The sequence below is a fragment of the Nyctereutes procyonoides genome, unplaced genomic scaffold (genome assembly GCF_905146905.1).
Source record: "Nyctereutes procyonoides isolate TBG_1078 unplaced genomic scaffold, NYPRO_anot_genome, whole genome shotgun sequence".
NCBI lineage: Eukaryota > Metazoa > Chordata > Mammalia > Carnivora > Canidae > Nyctereutes > Nyctereutes procyonoides.
Window position 1 is genome coordinate 18482067 of NW_026575133.1, and position 19976 is coordinate 18502042.

A 19976-nucleotide genomic window follows, 5' to 3' on the forward strand; every position below is an offset into this window, starting at 1 on the left:
CAACCCTGACATCATGACCTGAAGTGAAATCAAGAGTTGGACACTTACCTGACTGAACATTCAGGCACCCCAATAAAGTGTACTTTTTTAAAGGGCTGTTTTAAAAATCATTCTCTGCTTGTTCATCGTGTGTGATGTTTTCTTGTTTGTTTGTTCTATTGATTTTTTTTGTTTGTTTTACTGATTATGGAGAAAATGTTCCAGCTTGCTTATTTTTTTTGTGGTATTCCTGACATTGTGAATTTTTGCGGTTTTATTATATGATTTTGTTCTGTTTCATTTAGTGTGTTGTAATTTATTCTGACATGCAGTTATGTTATTTAGAATCTATATGATCATTCCAAACATTGTTTTTAAGATTCTGTACGTAGCCGTCCTAAGTCCAGTGCTAATTTATTTCCACTGCTAAGTCAGTCCCTTTCTGTGGTCTCTATAGAGTGCTCTTTGTATTGTGAGGTCTCTACACTCTCGTTGGAATACAAAGTATTCTAGTCCTATGTGAGCTACTGACATTATTGACTTACTGTTTTCTGGTGGTATTTTCTCTAGCTTCATGGAGTTTCACACTCTGTGTTTAGGCATTATTTAGGCAAAGATTTAAGACAACTCCTCAGCAGATTGATATGTGTAGCTCTCTTCTCTCTATTTTGCCCTCCAAATTCTAGCCACCATGGCCTCCCTAATCCTTGATCTTTGTTTTCTCAACTAAATGAGCTCTCTGGCTTTTTTGGGCGGGGTGGGGGTTGCCTGCCTGGGCTGCATTCTTATATCTGCCTCCCGGTAGCAATCCAGGTGTGTCATAGGCTCATGTTCCATTTTTCTTAGATACCATTCTTGAGCTGCCTGTTATTTGAAAGTTGTTTCATATATTCTGTTTCATGTTTTTGTTGTTTACAAGTGGAGGTCAATTTTTAGATTGGTTAATGCCTCATGGGCAGAAATAGAAGTCTTCTGTTTTTATTTACAGTAATGAATCTCTTGTATACAACATGTAGGACTTATTTTTATTATTTTTTTGGGTTTTTTTAGATCTAGTCTGACAATCTCTGCCTTTTATCAGAGTGTTTACAATTAAGATTTAATATAATACTGGTGTAATTGAGTTTTAGTCCTACCAACCATCATGGTACTTGTTTTTAAAATTTCCTTTATTTTTTCTTCTGTTGTTGGTTCTTCCTTTTGCCTTTTTTGGATTAATTGAGTGTTTTTAAAGTCCATTTTTATCACTTTTATTGGATTTTTAGCTATACTTCTTTTGTGTTTTTTTTAGTGACTGCTGTAGTGATTGTAATAGTCATCTTTATCTTATCACAGTCTACCTTGAATCAATATTATACTACTTCATGTATAAGGTAAGAATATTACACTAGTGTAATTTCATTTGCTCTTTTCCTGTCCTTTGTGTAATTATTGCCATATATTTTACTTCTGTATATGTTATTAACCGCACAATACATTATTAGTTTTTGCTTTAAACAGATGATTTTCTTATAAAGAAATCATGATAAGAAAAAAGTCCTTTTACCTACCCATGTAGTGTTCATTTTCTGTGATCTTCATTTTTTTTCCTATATATTTGAATTCACTTCTGTTGTATTTCTTTAGCTTGATGAACTTTATTTAAGATTTATAAATACTGTTTATCAATTGTGGCTGTAAATGATGTTTGCTTTCAAATATCTGAAAAACATTTTTATTGTGTAATTGCATGTCTTTATATTTAAAAGATATTTTTATTGGAAATAGCATTCTAAGTTGACAGATTTTCCTCAATAGTTTGAAGATGTAATTTCCTTTTCTTTTGTTCCCACTCTCTTAAGAATTCCTCTATCAGTTTTATTGTTTTCTCTTTTGAAAGCTATATATATATTTTTTTTTTCCTGCCTCTGGCTTTTTTAAATAGATTTTTTTTCTTAGTTTTTGAATGTCAGTAATTTTAGTATGATGTACCTAAGGATCAGTTTTATTTTTCATTTTGATTGTGAATTATATGGTTTATTTACCTCATCGCTTGATTTCTTCATCATTTTTGTGAAGTTTTCTGCCATTATCTCTTCAAATATTGCATCTGTCCCATCATGTTACTCTATCATCTATTTCTAGGAGTTTGCTTTACTTATGTTAGGCGTTTTCACTACATTTAATTTTTCTGTAGTGTTCTCTGTATTTTATATTCTTGCATCTCCTTTGATCTGTGTTTCAATTCACTAATTCTTTCTTTGGATGTTTCCAGTTTTCTGTTGAACTTGTTTCAATTATTACTATTTAACACGTTACCCCAAGCTTGCAGTATTAAAGCAGTTTTATTCATGATTTTGCATCATCTTTTTTCCTTGTTGAATTCTGCTAGGCAGTCTTCTGTCAGTCTCTCTTGTTTGTTTTTTTGTTTGTTTTTTTGTTGTTTTTTTAAAAAATGTGACTACAGTTATATCTGGCTTCTTGACATGCGTTGGATAGTCTCAAAAATGTTTCCCTCACATGTCTAGTAGTTTGAGCTGGCTGGTTGATCTAGGGGTCCTTTATGGGTGACTCTTTTCTGCTGTCCTTTCATCCTCTAGTTTTATAGACTGTGCTCTGTACATGTTATTAGAATTTTAAGAGGGAGAAGAAAGAGTATGTATGCCTCTTGAGGCCTAGGCTTAGAATTTGTATGCCATCACTTCTTCATTCTATTGTTTTGAGAAAGTCTTGATGCCACTCCATGTTCAAAGAGTGTGAAAAATCCCATTTGTTTGGTGAGAACAAGGATAAAATAATGTAATGAAGGTTGCACATACAGATATAGGAAGAATTTGTGTCAATTATTTTTCAGCTTGTCTACTTCTAATTTTTTTGTATGTTTGTTTATTGACATATAACTCACATGGCATAAAATCCACCATGTTAAAAAAAAATCCACCATGTTAAAGTATACAATTCCATGGTTTGTAATATAATCAGTAGGTGTGTAACTATCACCAGAATATAGTTCCAGAATAATTTAATTGCCCCCAAACAAAATCCATACCCTTAAAAGTCGCCTCCTATTTTTCCTTCTCCCAGCACGCGAAAACCACTAACATACTTTATTTCTCTATGAGTTTGTTTATACTGGACATTTAAATACAGTCATATAATATGTGGGCATTTGTGTCTGGCTTCTTAGAATAATGTTTTTAAGGTTCACTCATATTGTTGCATATTGTTAATCTTTTCCTTCTTTTTATGGCTGAATAACATTCATTTATTCACGCCATATGTTTATACATTCATCATTTGATAGATCTTTGGCTTATTTCCACTCTTTTGTTTTATGAATAAAGCTGCCATGAATATTTTCATATAGACATGTTTTAGATTTTTTTGGTATACACCTAGGAGAGGAATTTTTAGTCCTATGATAAATGTGTATTTAAACTTTTAAGGGAGTTGCCAAGCTGTTTTCTTGAGGTACTTCACTGGTTTTTTATATTTCCACCAACAATATTTGAGGACTCTATTTATTCTGTCCCCACCAACACTAATTTTTGTTCATTATTTTGATTATTACTATCCTAATGGATATTAAGCGGTAGCTCATTGTAGGTTTGATTTGTATTCCCCTCATGACCATTGATGCTCTTTTTATATGCTTATTAGCCACTTATATATTTTCTTTGGAAAATGCTTATTCAAATCCTTTGCCCATTTTAATTTTTTAAACTACAGTATTTTAAGAGTTACTTATGTTTTCTGGATAATAGATCCTTATCAAAAATATGATTCTTAAATATTTTCTCCTGTGAGATGTCTCTTCACTTTCATTATGGTGTTTTTTGAGGCATAAAGATTTTTTATTTTGCTGATGTCCAATATATCTGTTTTCTTCTTTTGGTTGCTTTTGCTTTTGGTGTCATAGCTAAGAAAATGTTGTTTCATTCAAAACCATGAAGATTTACACTTATATTTTCTTCTAACATTTTCGTAATTTAGGTCTTATTTAGATTTTTGATCTGTTTGGAGTTATTTTTTTATATATGACATGAAGTACAGGTCCAAATTTGATCTTTCACTTATTGGTATCAAGTTATCCCAACATCATTTGTTAAGAAGACTATTCTTTCTCCATTTAATGGTCTTGGCACTCTTGTTGAAAATCAGTAAACTGGGGATCCTTGGGTGGCTCAGCGGTTTAGCACCTGCCTTTGGCCCAGGGCCTGATCCTGGAGTCCGGGGATAGAGTCCCACATCAGGCTTCTTGCATAGAGCCTGCTTCTCCCTCTGCCTGTGCCTCTGGCTCTCTCTCTCTCTCTCTCTGTGTCTATCATGAATAAATAAAATCTTTAAAAAAAAAGAAAATCAGTAAACTATGAATGTATAGGATTATTTCTGGGGCTAATAATATTTAATTGATCTATATGTCTCTCCTTATGTGAATACTACACTGGTTTGATTGCTGTAGCTTTATAGTAGGTCTTGAAATTGGGAAATGTCAGTAGGCCTCTAACCTTTTTCTTTCTTTCTTTTTTTCATTGTTTTGGTGAGTTGGGATTCTCTGTAACTTCTTTTGAATTTTAGGATATGTTTGTCTGTCCCTATAAAAAAAAGTCTTTTGGAATTTGATAGATACTGCATTTAATTTGCAGATCAGTTGGGATGAATTGCTGTCTTAATATTAAGTCTAACAATCTGTGAATAGAAGGAGCCTTTCCGTTAATTTCTTTCAACAGTGTATTGTAGTTTTCAAAGTATAAGCTTTAACATTTCTTTGGTTAAATGTACTTCTAAGTACTTTATTATTTCTGATGCTACTGTCAATGGAATTGTTTTCTTAATTTAATTTTTGAATTGTTCATTGTAAGTATATAGAAATTCAGTGAAACTGATATCTGTATAATTGAGCTTTTATTCTACAATATTGCTAAGCTCATTTATTAGCTCAAGTAATTTTTTGTGTGGGTCCCAAGTTTTTTATGTGTAAGATCATGTCACCTGCAAATTGACTTGGTTTTAAACATTCTTTTGAAATCTGGATGCCTTTCATTTCTTTTTGCCTAATTCCCCTATCCAGAACTTCCAGGACAATATTGAATAGAAGAGACAAGAGTGGACATTTTTGTCTTTATCTTAAAAAGAAAGCTTTTTCAGTCTTTCACCACTAAATATTAGTCTTGTATGTTTTGTATATCCTTTATCAGATTGAGACAATTCCCTTCTTTTCCTAGTTTGTTGAGTATTTTCCATGTATTGAGTTGATCATGTTGTTTTTCCCTCTCTCTTTATCTACTCGATTGTTTTTTATGTGTTTAAACAACCTTGAATTCCTGGGATAAATTCTGCTTTGTCATGATGCATAATCCCTTTTATATGCTAGTGGATTCAATTTGCTACTGTTTTTTTTTTTTTTGAGAATTTTACACCTATAAGCATATGTGGTATTAGACTGTCATCTTTTGTTGTAATGACTTTGGTTTTTATATTGGGTAAGTAATGGTCTCACAGAATGAGTTAGGAAATTTTCCCTTTGCTTCTCTATTGTAGAAATGTTCTTAAATAAGTAGTATTGATTATTATTTAACTATTTTGTAGAATTCATGAGTGAAGCCAATGATTTTGGGCTACATTTTCTGGTAATCTGTTGTTAACTCCATTTATTTATTTATTTATTTATTTATTCATTCATTCATTCATTCATTCATTTATGTATTAATTTTGAAGTATTGACATACAATGTTACATTAGTTTCAGGTGCACGATATAGTGACTTAACAACTCTATACATTATGCTATGTTCCCCACAAATGTAGCCACCATTCGTCATCATACAATGCTTGCTCGTATGTACCATTGACTATATTCTCTGTGCTGGACCTTTCTTTTTGTTTTTGTTTTTAAAGATTTATTTATTTATTCATTCATTCATTCATTTATTCATTCATTCATTTATTTATTTATTTATTTATTTATTTATTTATTTATTTATTTATGGTAGACAGAGAGAGAGAGAGAGAGAGAGAGAGAGAGGCAGAGACACAGGAGGAGGGAGAAGCAGCCTTCACAGCAGGAGCCCGGCGTGGGACCCGATTCCGGGACTCCAGGATTGTGCCCTGGGCCAAAGGCAGGCGCTAAATCGCTGAGCCACCCAGGGATCCCCTGTGCTGCACCTTTCATCTCTTTGACTTAATCATTCCTTAACTGGTAACCCATACCTCAATCTCTTTATTTTTAGACTTTATTCATATTTTCTTTTTTCTGTAGTCAGTTTGGTTGTTAGGGTCATTCCAAGAATTTGTCCTTTTTATCTGAGTTATCTAATGAATGAATGAATTAATTAATTTATTAAGATTTTATTTATTTATTCATGAGAGACAGAGAGAGAGAGAGAGAGAGAGAGAGAGACAGAGACACAGGCAGAGGGAGAAGCAGGCTCCATGCAGAAAGCCTGATGTGAGACTGGATCCTGGGTCTCCAGAATCAGGCCCTGGACCAAAGGCAGTGCTAAACTGCTGAGTCACCTGGGCTGTCCCTGAGTTACCTAATTTATTGGCATACAGTTATTCATTATGTTTCTTTATAATTCTTTTTTTCCTACCGTTTGTTGGTAGTATGTCTCCTCTTCCAATCTATATTTTTGGGAATATCTTTTCTCTTGTATTTATTGGTTGGTCTATAGTTAGGTCAGTTTTGTTGCTCATTACAAGGAAAAAAAACTTCTTGCTTTATTGATTTTCTCTGTTGTTTTCTACTCTAGCATTCATTTTCCCCCTCTAATCTTTATTATTTCCTTTCTTTTGCTTGCTTTGAGTTTAGATCGCTGTTTTTCTTTCTTTTTTTTTTCTTTACTTTGTTATGGTGAAAATTTAGATTGATTCGAAGCTTTTCTTCTTTGTTTAATGTAATCTTTTATAGCTATAAGATTCTTTTTGGCAGTGTTTTTGCAGCATCCTTTAGGTTTTGGTATGTTATGTTTTCATTTTCATTTACTTAAAGTAATTTTTTTTAGATTTTATTTATTTATTTATTCATGAGAAACAGAGAGAGAGAGAGAGAGAGAGAGAGAGAGAGAGAGAGAGAGGCAGAGACACAGGCAGAGGGAGAAGCAGGCTCCATGCAAGAAGCCTGATGTGGGACTTGATCCCGGGTCTCCAGGATCACACCCTGGGCTGCAGGTGGTGCTAAACCGCTGCGCCACCGGGGCTGCCCCACTTAAAGTAATTTCTAATTTCCTTACATTTTGCTCTTTGGCTCATTAGTTATTTAAGAATGTGTTGCTTAATTTCCACATATTCACGATTTTCTAAGATGTTTTTTCTGTTACTGATTTTCAGTTTCACTTATTGTGTTTAGAGAACATACTTTAAATGACTTCAGTTCTTTTATTATATTTTTATTGTTTAAAAGAATACATTTCTCTAGAGAATGAAAGAAAGGGAGAGAAAGAGAGCATAAGAGGTGGGGAGGGGCATAGGGAGTAAAGAATCCCAAGTAGACTCCACACTGAGCATAGAACTTCACGGGGGGCTTCATCCCATGACCCTGAGTCACGACCTGAGTTGATATCAAAGTTTGGAATGCTTAACCAACTCAGTGACCTAGACACCTGACTTCAGTTCTTTTAAATTTATTGAAGTTTGTTTTATGACCTAGTAGGTAGTGTATCATGGAGAATGTTTTAAGTGCCCTTTAGAAGAATGTATATTCTGCTGCTGTTGTGTAGATTCTTCTTATGTTTGTATGGTCTAGTTGGGTTATAGTGTTGTTCAAGTCGTCTCTTCCCTGCTGATCTTCTACCTAGTTGTTATATTCATTATTGAAAGTATTAAAGCCTCCACTTGTTATTGTTGAATTGTGTTTTATTGTATTCTTTTTCATATTTTAAAAAATTTAAATTCAATTAATTCACATATAATGTATTATTGGTTTTGGAGGTAGAGGTCAGGGATTCATCAGTCTAATATAACACCCAGTGCTTATTACATCATGTGCCCTCCTTAATGCCCATCACCCAGTTACCCCATCCTTCCACCCCACTCCCCAGTAGCAACCCTCAATTTGTTTCCTATGATTAAGAGTCTCTTATGTTTTGTCCCCATCTCTGATTTTGTCTTTATTTTTTCCTCTCTTCCCCTATGATTCTCTGATTTGTTTCCTAAATTTCACATAGGAGTGAGATCATATGATAATTGTCTTTCTCTGATTGACTTATTTCACTTAGCATAGTATCCTCTAGTTCCATCCACATCATTGCAGATGGCAAGATTTCATTTTTTGGATGGCTGAGTAGTATTTCATTATATATATATACATATATAGATATATATATGTATATATATATAAAATTTCATTATATATGCTATATAAATAATATATTCTTTATTCACTCATCTGTTGATGGACATTTGGGCTCTTTCCATAGTTTGGCTATTGTGGACATTACTGCTATAAACATTGGGGTGCGGGTACCCATTTGGATCACTACATTTGTATCTTTATTTTTTATTTTTTTATTTTTTTTTACATATGTATCTTTAGATAAATACTCAGTAGTGCAATTGTTGGCTTGTAGGGTAGTTTTGAGGAACCTCCATACTGTTTTCCAGAGTGGCTGCACTAGTTTTCATTCCCACCAACAGTGTACAAAGGTTCCCCTTTCTCCACATCCTCGCCAACAGCTTTTGTTTCCTGACTTGTTAATTTTAGTCATTCTGACAGGTGTAAACTGGTATCTCATTGTAGGTTTGATTTATATTTCTCTGATGCTAAGTGGTGTTGAGCAATTTTTATGTCTGTTGGCCATTTGTATGTCTTTGGAGAAATGTCTGTTCATGTCTTCTGCCCATTTCTGGATTGAATTATTTGTTCTTTGTGTGTTGAGTTTGTTAAGTTATTTATAGATTTTGAATACTAGCCCTTTATCTGATATGTCATCTGCAAATATTTTCTCCCATTCTATGTATTTTAATTTCTGTCAATGTTTCTCCATGCATTTTGAAGATCTATAATTAGGTGCATGTATATTTATGCTTTTTATATGTTCTTCATGGATTGTCCTTTATTGTTATAAAATGTCCCTCTTTATCTCTGTTAAAAATTTTAAAGTCTATCTGAAATTCATAGAGCTACTGCAACTTTGTGGTTGCTCTTTGTATGTCATATCTTTTTTAATTTACTCACTTTCAATATATTTGCATCTTTAGGTATGTCTTCTATACACAGTACACAATTAGATCTTTATTTTTAATCCAGACTGTCAGCCTCTGCCTTTGATTGAATTGTTTCCTACATTCACATTTAGCATTACTATTGATATACTTGGATGTATGTGTGCTACTATACTTTTTTCACTATATGTCTCACTGTATGTCCTCTGCCTCTTATTTATTTATTTATTTATTTATTTATTTATTTATTTATTTATTTATTTATTTAGTGGTAAGTCAGTATTTTCCAATGTAGCATTTAAATTTATTTAATGATTTCTTCACTGTATTTTGGAGTTATTTCTTTAATGGTTGCTCCAGTGTTTACCATATACAACTTAACCTATTAATGTGCTTCAGATTCATAATAACTTAATTTCAGTAGATAAAATGATGTTACTCATATAGATCTATTCTTTTTCTCTTCTTTTTGTGGAATTGGTATATCTATAGCATCTTTTATATGTTGCAAAACCAATAATACATATTTACAGTTAATACTGTTTCAAATTTTGTCTTTTAAAGAATCTGAGAGAAAGAAGGAGGGCAAGTCTATATTTATGGCATTCATTATGTTAATTTTTATATTTACCAATTCTGGTTTTCTTTATTCCTGTGCATTCAAGTTACCATCTGTTAAGACCATGTTATGTCTGTTGCCCAATATATATTTTGTTCCACTTACTTCCTTTGTAAGGTTATTGGGAAATATAGTTTTATGTTATAAGCACAAAATATCATTATATATGTCTTTTAAATATAATTTAAAAATTAGGTAGCAGAGGAAAGGAGACAAAATATATCCCTTATTGTCTTTTGTAATGACATAATTACTGTTACCAGTGCTCTTTATTGTATTTTGTGGAGTTGAATTACTGTGTGGGATCATGTGGTTTCCCACTGAAGAACTTCCTATAGTATTCCTTATAAGGTAAATTGGCTATCAACAAATTCTGACAATTTTTGTTGTTTTTTTGAATGTCTTAATTCACTTAAATTTTTTGAAAGTAGGTTTGCTGGTTATGAAATTTTTGGTTGACAGTTTTTCTTTGACAACTTTAAATATATTTAACAGTGCCTACTCTCCTCCACTGCTATTGATAAAAGGTCATTTGCTAATCTTATTGGGCTTCTTCGTGACTGAGAAGTCCTATTTTTTCTTGTTCTTTCAAGATTTTCTCCTTGTTTTGATCATTTTTATTTTAATGGGTCTGTCAATATTTTCATATTTATTGTAGAATTAAACTTCTTGAATATGTAGTTAATATTTTTTATCAAATTAGGGAAGTTTTCAGAATTATTTATTCAAGTAAATTTTAGTCTCTTCTCTTTCTCTCATCCTTTCAACACTCCCAGTACATGTAGGTGTGAGTACTTGATGGTTTCCTGCATTTATCTGAGGTCTTGTTCACTTTTTCCCATTCTTTTTTCTCTCTGTACTTACATATTTTCTATTGAACTATTAATTTTTTCTTCTGACATTTCTAATCTACTGTGGAGTCCCTGTAGTGTATTTTTTATTCATTAAATTATTCTACTCATCAATTTTCATTCACTTTAAAAAGTTTCTGTTTTTTTTATTATTGTTCCGTATTTGATCAGATATTATCATACTTACCTTTACTTCTTTAAGCAGAGTTTTGTTTTTTCTGTCTTTAATTATTTTAATATTTTCATTGTCTTCTAATTGTTCTGTGAGTCCACTTCTTGGGCTTTCAATTCTCATTTTTACTATCTCCCTCTTTCTTCTGACTCTTCTTTTTGATGGTTTGTCAATTTTCTTTTTGAAGTTTTACTCTGTAAGTGTTTTTGTTTGTTTTTCCTCTCCTTCCCCTTCCAGGTCAGAAGTTTGCAAACCGAGGCCTGAAGGTCAGACCTGCATGGTCCCTTGCCTATTTTTGTAAATTAAGTTTTACTGGAATGCAGATATGCTCAACTGTTCATGGATTACATATGGTTGCTTTTGCACTATAATGGCAGAGATGAGTAACTGTGATAGAAATTATATCATTATATTATCAGCAGAGCCTATACCATCTGGCCCTTTACAGAACAACAAAATTTTCCTAGTGTATATTCTGTGTTGTGTTTGTAGGACCTGAGTTTTTAGGAGTATTTCATGGGGCCATTACATCTGATTTTGCAAGGTGGATGAGACTTTTCTTGATTAAAGAACTGATTTTACATTAGTATTTGATGTTGGAGTTTCTCTACTATGTGGACAATGTGAATTTTACTCAACATATATGTCTTACCTAGGCTTCGAGTTCTCACAAGTGATTTTTTTCTTTCATACACAGACCACAGTATCCTTAAGGTTCTTTTTAGCTTCATTAGGTATGTGATGTGCTTTAGTACCTTGTTTTCTTCTCCACAGATAGGGGCTGAAACTGAAGGTTTCCAGCATTTTAAATATGGTTCAGTTTAGAAATCTTCCTTTGGATGCTAGAGATCATATCACCTGGCCATGCTGCGTTTTCAAACTCATGTCTCTTATTCTTGCTTGTCTATCCTATGTATAATGAAATTCTGTTGCTACCTCAAAATTCTCTTTAAAGTTCTTATTTTGAACTATTTTGAATCAGCTCTGATTTCTAGCATCTGATAATCCCTTTTAAGATAGGGTATGTGTTTAAAAATGTTTTGAGTAAATTTTCTGTGTATATATTTTTTGAATTTTATTGAAAATGTCAAGCAGATATTTTTAAATGTTTTACATCTGTTTTAGAGAGCACATATTTTTCAAAACTATGTACTTTATTTGCATATCAAATGCTGAGTTTTCCATAATGTTTTCTTTTCTTTTTTTTGTCTGTTTGTGTATCCATAGATAAAGAACCATCTGGGCTGTTTTTAAAATTTAGACAAAATAGTATGGATAGCTTCTCTTTAGTTTTATTCATGTTCCTCCGCCAGGTTGTTATTAGAATCTTTCGAGTAACAGTGTATCCTGGAAGAACTATTAGGTGCAAGCTTCTGTTACTCTGTTGATCCAGGACCCTGATGCTGGTGGGAATAAAACATAATCATAGGCTTATTGTGTATCCTTTTCTTGTCTGTGTTTGCTGCAGCTATTATGCCTGTGTTCTACTTTCTGTAACATGTTTTCTCTATTGTCATTGCTAGCATTCTAGTTACAAGCTATGACAATGCCCCCCCCCACCTCCCCAGCCACGCAGGGATCCCCTTTTTCTTCTCTTGCAAATTCGGCCTGCAGTTAGGTGTAAATTGTACCAGCTTTCTGTCTGATACATTCATTACCTCAAACATTAGAGTTTTCTGTGTCATACTTTCTACAAGCTGTATGGCATCATGCCAATAATATTCTTAGTGATTGCCGTATGGCCCAGAACTGCCTTCTGAACTTCTCATTTTCAGGAAGGGACAGTGGGTAGCATTATACCAGGGATCCTCTTTTAATTTCCAGAGGTAGTTTATTACTTTCTAGTTTTATTTGTGTCATTGTCACCATACCTAAATTCTTTAGTTGCTGCCAAGTTTCCTTATTATTTTAGTGGTAAGCTGAAGGGAGGATGTTAGTTGTGATTGCTAAATTTAGACATCTTATTCAGGAATTAAAGCATTTGTTTTTCTGAGATGAAAAATCTTGCCAGGAGATACATAAAATACTTATAGTAACCCATTTCCTATTTTAACCTTTTCAGATAGTACTTTCTATAGAGTGGGCACTCAATAAATTTTGTTTTTACCTGACTGAATTAATAAGTGTTGTTGCATTTCTATGAAACAACAAGGAAATGTTAAAAAATTAAAGTTCTTAACATTTTTGTTTCTTATTATAGAAGTCATATGAACTTATTATAGAAAACTGATGTAAAAAACTTACTAAACTATGATAACCATTATTCACTTTTCTAATAGGCATGCTTATAGATTTTACTTAATTTTTTTAAACTTTGTTATTTTTCTTTTTTTTGAGATTTTAAATTTTTTTTAGAGAGAGAAAGAGAGCGAACAGGGGGAGGAGCAGAAGGCAAAGGAGAGGTAGAGGGAGAGGAGGAGACTCCTTTGAGCATGAAGCCTGACCCTGGGATTGGCCTCACAAGTGTGAGGTCATGACCTGAGCTGAAATCAAGAGTGGAGTGCTTAACGAACTTAGCCACCAAGTCACCCCCATGCTTATACATTTTAAAACAAAATTGTTATCATTCTATTTTTTTAAAAAAGATTTATTTATTTATTTTTTCATGAGAGATGCAGAGAGAGAAACAGGCAGAGACACAGGCAGAGGGAGAAGCAGGCTTCACACAGGGAGCCTCATGTGGGACTTGATATCAGGTCTCTAGGATCATGCCCTGGGCTGAAGGCGGATGCTAAACCGCTGAGTCACCGAGGGATCCCAAATTGTTATCATTCTAAATATAATGTTTTGCATCTTGATTTCACTTAAATTATCATGAACATTTTTGGTCTAAATTGTTTCATAATATAATATAAAATGCAAACACTGTATTATAATTTTCCTTATTTTTATAAAGAGAATGATGATATAAAGAGTGATTATTTAGCATTTTCCCATAATGACTTTGTTATTTCTCTACTATTTTACAGTAGAATTGTGCCTCTGAAAATTTCTATAAGGTATAGGTGTTTGGTTTTTACCATTCTTGCCTGTGTATTTCTTTTTTTTTTTTTTGCGTTAGACGTTTTATTTTTTTTTTTAAAGATTTTTTTTTTTTAATTTTTATGATAGTCACACACACAGAGCGAGAGAGGCAGAGACACAGGCAGAGGGAGAAGCAGGCTCCATGCGCCAGGAGCCCGATGTGGGATTCGATCCCGGGTCTCCAGGATCGCACCCTGGGCCAAAGGCAGGCACCAAACCGCTGCGCCACCCATCCCACCTGTGTATTTCTTTACTCCTTGATGTTAACTCTTGACAATGACCCTATGTTAGTCTCTTAGGATTTCTCTATCCCTTTCAAATTTTCTATATACAAGAGGTATGGTATTTAATGCCTGGTCTTTTGATCATGCTTTCTGATTGTGTGTTTGTTTCTGCCATTGATTAGCTGGGTGACTTTGGGTTGTTGCATAACCCAGGCTTCCTTATCTTAGAAATGGTCCCCAGTGTAGTACCTTCCATATAGAATCGTTGTGAGGATTAAATGATACAATTTATATATATCACCTGGTATACTATCTGACAAAGGGGTGGTATTTATGTATTGTAAAACTGATGCAGTATGTGCAGAGACCAATCAGATTAGATGCTGGCCATAAACAATTGGGATTGACTGAATATTGGTTTTGCTGGCTAGAGTAAGAGAAAGCTCAATTAAATGCTATCTTAGTTGTAATAATGATGAAAATGATTATGAGGGCGTCAATGAAGCCACATGGTGTTTGTGTAGGTGGTTACCTTAACTAAGTCATTATGCCCCAAATAGGCATTAAAGGTATGAGCTTTCATATATGAACTTTATCTCTTATCTGAAATTCTGTTGTAAAGTTAATACCAAAACCTATTAAATCTTATATGATGAAGACATGAAAAAATCTCAAGTTTTAAATGTGATTCTGTTTAGTTCACATTCAATAGAATTCTGATTAAGCTTTGAAGCTTTTCTTATCCAAGGAAGATAAACATTTATGCAAATTAACTTAAAAGTGCTATTTTTGTTAATCATACATGGGAGTTTTTTGAAGGACCTATAGCTACAAAGTTTTCTATATTTATTGATCCTTTGTTTTCATGTGTAAATATAATTATGATGTATTTTAACATTTTTTACGAAAGCTACATTATTCATTCTTGTGTTTGTATAACTTAGACATAATATTCACATGAATCAGGTAGGGTTAGAAAAGCATTCCCTTCTAGGATGCTGGGGTGGTTCAGTTGGTAAAGTGTCTGACCATTGATTTTGGCTCAGGTTATGATGTCTGGGTGATGAGATCCAACCTGTATCAGGCTCTGTACTGGCATGGAGCCTGCTTAAGATTCCCCCTTTCCTTCTGTCCTTTACCCCTGCTCAGGTGTATGCTCTCTCATTCTTTCACTCTCAAAAAAAGTTTATTCCCTTTTTAGTATAGCTTTTATGTTTTACTTTATCTCTTGTCCCTATAGTTTAAGGAGCATATGACAAAATTTCAACACAGAATTTATGGTATATATTGTCCTGCATTAATATTTTGAGTCACAGGTTTTACATAAAAAAAAAATGGGAAATGTCCTTTGGACATTTCTACCATTCAAATTTGTAAAATAAATTCTTTGTCTTGATAGCTATTATACTTGATCTTGTTTTGCAAATATTCATAATATTTTTTACTCTTTTATTTAGCTTGCCAGTGTAATGGACATAGCACTTGCATCAATAATAATGTGTGTGAACAGTGTAAAAATCTTACCACAGGAAAGCAGTGTCAAGACTGCATGCCAGGTTATTATGGTGATCCGACTAATGGAGGACAGTGCACAGGTAAGTATTTTTTCTTTTCAGTGCATTTTTACTACAGAAAAGAAAATGCAAAAGATATACATCTTAAAGAAAATATATTTTATAAAAGAAAATAATTTAAATTAAGTTTCAATATTTTTGAAATTAATATTTATTCATAGGGGTGATGTGAACTATAACAATTCTGTGATACACTTTAAAATTTTTTTTATTTCAAAATGAATATATGTTTATTATAGGAATTTAGCAAATGCAGACACATTAAAAATCACTATTCAAAAATAATTACTGCTGAATGTTTTTTAATAATAGTAAGTTATTTTGGCTTTAGAAATAAATAATTAAAGGTTTTGTGTATGCCTTATATCAGATAACCTTTTTGGGGTTTAGAATCAATCCTGGGTTGAAATCTCCCCTTGTGTATTCACATGCTATAGCCATAACCACTCAACCTCTCAGTGCCTCATTTTTCTCATATGTAAAAGGGAGATGATAAAGATCAAATGAGATCATATATAATAGAGGCACATGTAATAAGGATTGAAGCACATTTTTTTTTCTTTTTTTTTTTTTTTTAAGATTTTATTCATGAGAGACAGAGAGAGAGAGAGAGAGAGAGAGAGGCAGAGACACAGGCAGAGGGAGAAGCAGGCTCCATGCAGGGAGCCTGACATGGGACTCTATTCTGGGTCTCCAGGATCACACTCTGGGCCAAAGGTGGCGCTAAACCACTCAGCCACTGAGTGCTGCCCAGGAATTAAAGCACATTAAAAGAGCATTTAAAATGCTCTTCTCATCACATTTTTTTTGTTCACCAACCTTTACTTTTCTCTATCTTCCTCTCTATCCTCCTGCTCATTCTTACTTTTTAGACAATTTTTAGGTTTTCTTTAAAAATTATCCTTTTAGATTGTAATTTTACAGTAATCCTTTTTTATCTCTAGGTTGGTCCTTGTCCCTTATGTTTTTAATCTTCTGTTTTTACATGGAGGTTGCCCATACGGCACCCACAGAAAAGACTCCATTGTTGGCTATGAAAAGTTGAAGACTCTCTAAACAGGGAGCTGGCCCTGGGCCTGGCCTAGATAAGAATGTTAACACTGCTTGTGTATTATGAATAATGCTGCTGTGAACTTTACTGCACTAGTTTTTGTTTGAATACTGCTTTTCAGTTCTTTTTTTTTTTTCAATAAACTAGGAGAGGAATTGTAATTCCATGTTTAACTTTCTGAGGTATTGCCAAATTGTTCAAGTTGTTTTCCATAGTGGCTGCCTCATTCTACATTCCCACAAGAAATGTAGAGGATTCCAATTTCTCCAAATCCTTGCCAACACTTGCTATAGCCCATTTAAAAAAAATTCTAATCATCCTAATGGATGTGAAATGATATCCCATTGCGGTTTTGATTCACATTTCTCTAATGACTAGTGATGTTAACTGTCCTTTCATGTGGTTGTTGGCCATTGTATATTTTCTTTGGAAAATGTTTATTCAAGTCCTTTGCCCATTTTAGAACAATCCATTTTTTTTAATTGTGGTAAAATACACATAACAGAAAATTTACCATTTTTACTTGTGTAGGATAAAGGCAGCATTAAGTACATTTACACTGTTGTGAAACCATCATTACCATCCATTTCCAGAATTTTTTTCATCTTGCAAAACTGAAACTCTATACCCATTAAATATTAATTTTGCATTACTCTTACTCCAGCTGCTGGCAACCACCATTTTGTTTTCTGTCACTATGAATATAGTTTTTCTAGATGGCCTGAAATATGTGGAATTGTGCAGTATTTGTCCTTTAGTGACTGGCTTATTTCTTTTAGCATAATTGTCTTCATGTTTCTTTCATGTTGTAGCATGTGTCAGATGTCTTTCCTTTTAAAGGCCAAATAATACTCTCTTACCTATGTATATGCAGTTTGTTTATCCATTCACCCATTGATGGAACTCTGAGTTGCTTCCACCTTTTGATATTGTGCTTAATGCTGCGATGAACATGGGTGTACAAGTATTTGTTCAGTTTCGTGTCTTTTCATGTGCTTATGGGCCATTTGTGTATCTTTGGAAAAATGTCTATTAAGTCCTTTGCCTATTTTTTATTTGGGTTGTTTGAGTTGTCATTGAATTGTAAGGGTTCTTTATAGATTCTAGATATGAAGCTTTTATTAGATAATTAATTAGCAAATATTTTCTCCCATTCTGTAAGGTTGCCTTTTCAGTTTCCTTTAAATTTCTTTTGAAACACAAAAGTTTCCAATTTTGATGAAGTCCAGCTTATTTTTTCTTTTGTTGCTTGTGTTTTTGATGCATATCTAAGAATCCAATGCCAAATGCAATGTCATGAGGATTACCAAAGTATTAATTTTTTGCCAACATAGGCAAAAGGAACATTTGAATAATTATATTAGCTACAAAATGTTTTAAATTACAATGGTAGGTTTTATCACTCCAATAGGCATAAGTGCTTTTAGAAATATGTTCCCCTTTGGGGATGATACTTCTTTGCTAGGTTTAAGACTAAGTTCAGTTATTCCATATTCATTTTTGTTGCTGACATTACACATCTGGCAAGCTGAGGCATAATGCAATGGAAAATTAAAGGGGATGAAAGATAAATGCCTATCTTATTCACTACTGCACATTCTCTGGTAGTTTATGGAGCTTTAAATAATTCCTTATAGTTTCCTTGTTTCCTAAAGTTGGCAAGATAATATTTTGCTGTCTATGTCTTCTCTATGGTGATGTAATATATGAAAGTCATTTTTTATTTCTTAGGGCCACATTAGCTATGTAACTAAATCAACAGAATATCACATCTGGTGAACTATTTTTAATGCAGCTGTGGCTAAAATCAATTTAGAAAAAATGAGTATTATAAATTTACTGCTATTTCTTCATTTTTAGTTCACCTTATTGAGAAAAGTTCATTTTTCATTAGTAGATACAGTTAGTAAAATTCAAAGTCTGCTGATATTAAAGGAAAGAAGGAAATAGATTTATATTTGAATGGTAAGACTTTAGAGGTACTGTAGATTCAGAAATTATTTATTATTAAATTTAACCTACTAAAGTCAATTTAACATTGTTGCTGATATTATATAAGTACTTGTAGATTTTCTCAGATTGTTTTTAGACTATGGCATATTTGTAGCTGTTCTCCTAATACAATTAACTATTAAAAGTGTGTTTTTTTTTTAGTAACTGTCAGGGGCGCCTGGGTGGCTCAGACAGTTAAACATCTGACTCTTGATATCAGCTCAGGTCATGATCTCAGGGTGGTGAGATTGAGCCCTGTGTTGGGCTCCATGCTCAGCATAGAGTCTGCTTGAGATTCTCTCTCTGTTTCCTTTTGCCCCTTCCCTTGCTCTCTTTTTCCCTCTCTCTTTCTCTCGCAAATAAGTATCAATCAATCAATCTTAAAAAAAAAATACCTGGGAATATCTGGTGGCTCAGCAGTTCAGTGCCTACATTTGGCCCAGGGCATGATCCTGGAGTCCTGGGATTGAGTCCTGAGTCGGGCTCCCAGCATGGACCCTGCTTCTCCTTCTGCCTGTGTCTCTGCCTCTGTCTCTCTGTCTTTCTCTCTCTATGTCTATCATGAATTAATAAATAAAATATTTAAAAAAAATAAAAAAATACCTGTCAGAATGGCTAAAATTAACAACATAGGAAACTAAGGATGTTGGCAAGGATGCTGAGAAAGGGAAACCCTTTTACATTGTTGGTGGGAATGCAAACTGGTGTAGCCACTCTGGAAAACAGGATGGAAGTTGCACAGAAAGCAAAAAATAGAACTACCCTGTGATCCAGCAGTTGTACTACTAGGTATTTATCTAAAGGATACAAAATATTGAATCAAAAGGCACATGTGCCCCAATGTCTATAGCAACATTATGAACAATATCTAAATTATGGAAAAATCATAAATGTCTATCAACTGATGAATGGTAATGGAGATGTGATACACACACACGTATGTGTATATGTATAGATATACACACACACAATGGAATATTATTCAGCCATCAATAAGAATGAAATCTTGCCATTTGCAAGGATGTGGATGGAGCTAGAGTGTATTATGCTAAGTGAAGTCAGTCAGTCAGAGGACAGTAAATCCCATATGATTTCACTCATATGTGGAATTTAAGAAATGAAACAGATGTACATAGAGGAAAAAAAAAAGAGGGAGGGAAACCATTAAAGAGACTCTTAGCTATGGAGAGGAAACTGAGGGTTGCTGGAGAGGAGGTGGGTAGGGGGATAGGTATTTATAAATGGGTGATGGATATTAAGGGGGGGCACTTGTGATAAGCACTGGGTATTATATTTAAATGATGAATCAGAAGAGCGGGGCAAGGGCAGCAGGAGAAGGGTCCCCAAGTC

The 19976-nt window shown here is 33.4% G+C and overlaps 1 protein-coding gene across 2 annotated transcripts in view; it reads left to right on the forward strand.

Moving 5' to 3' along the window:
* Nucleotides 1–19976, forward strand: part of ATRNL1 (attractin like 1) — a 777593-nt gene that overhangs the window by 191019 nt on the left and 566598 nt on the right. For both annotated transcript variants that reach the window (XM_055300426.1, XM_055300427.1), the window contains exon 19: nucleotides 15467–15604. In XM_055300426.1, coding sequence (XP_055156401.1) covers nucleotides 15467–15604 — 138 coding nt within the window. The remainder of the gene's footprint in view (nucleotides 1–15466; nucleotides 15605–19976) is intronic.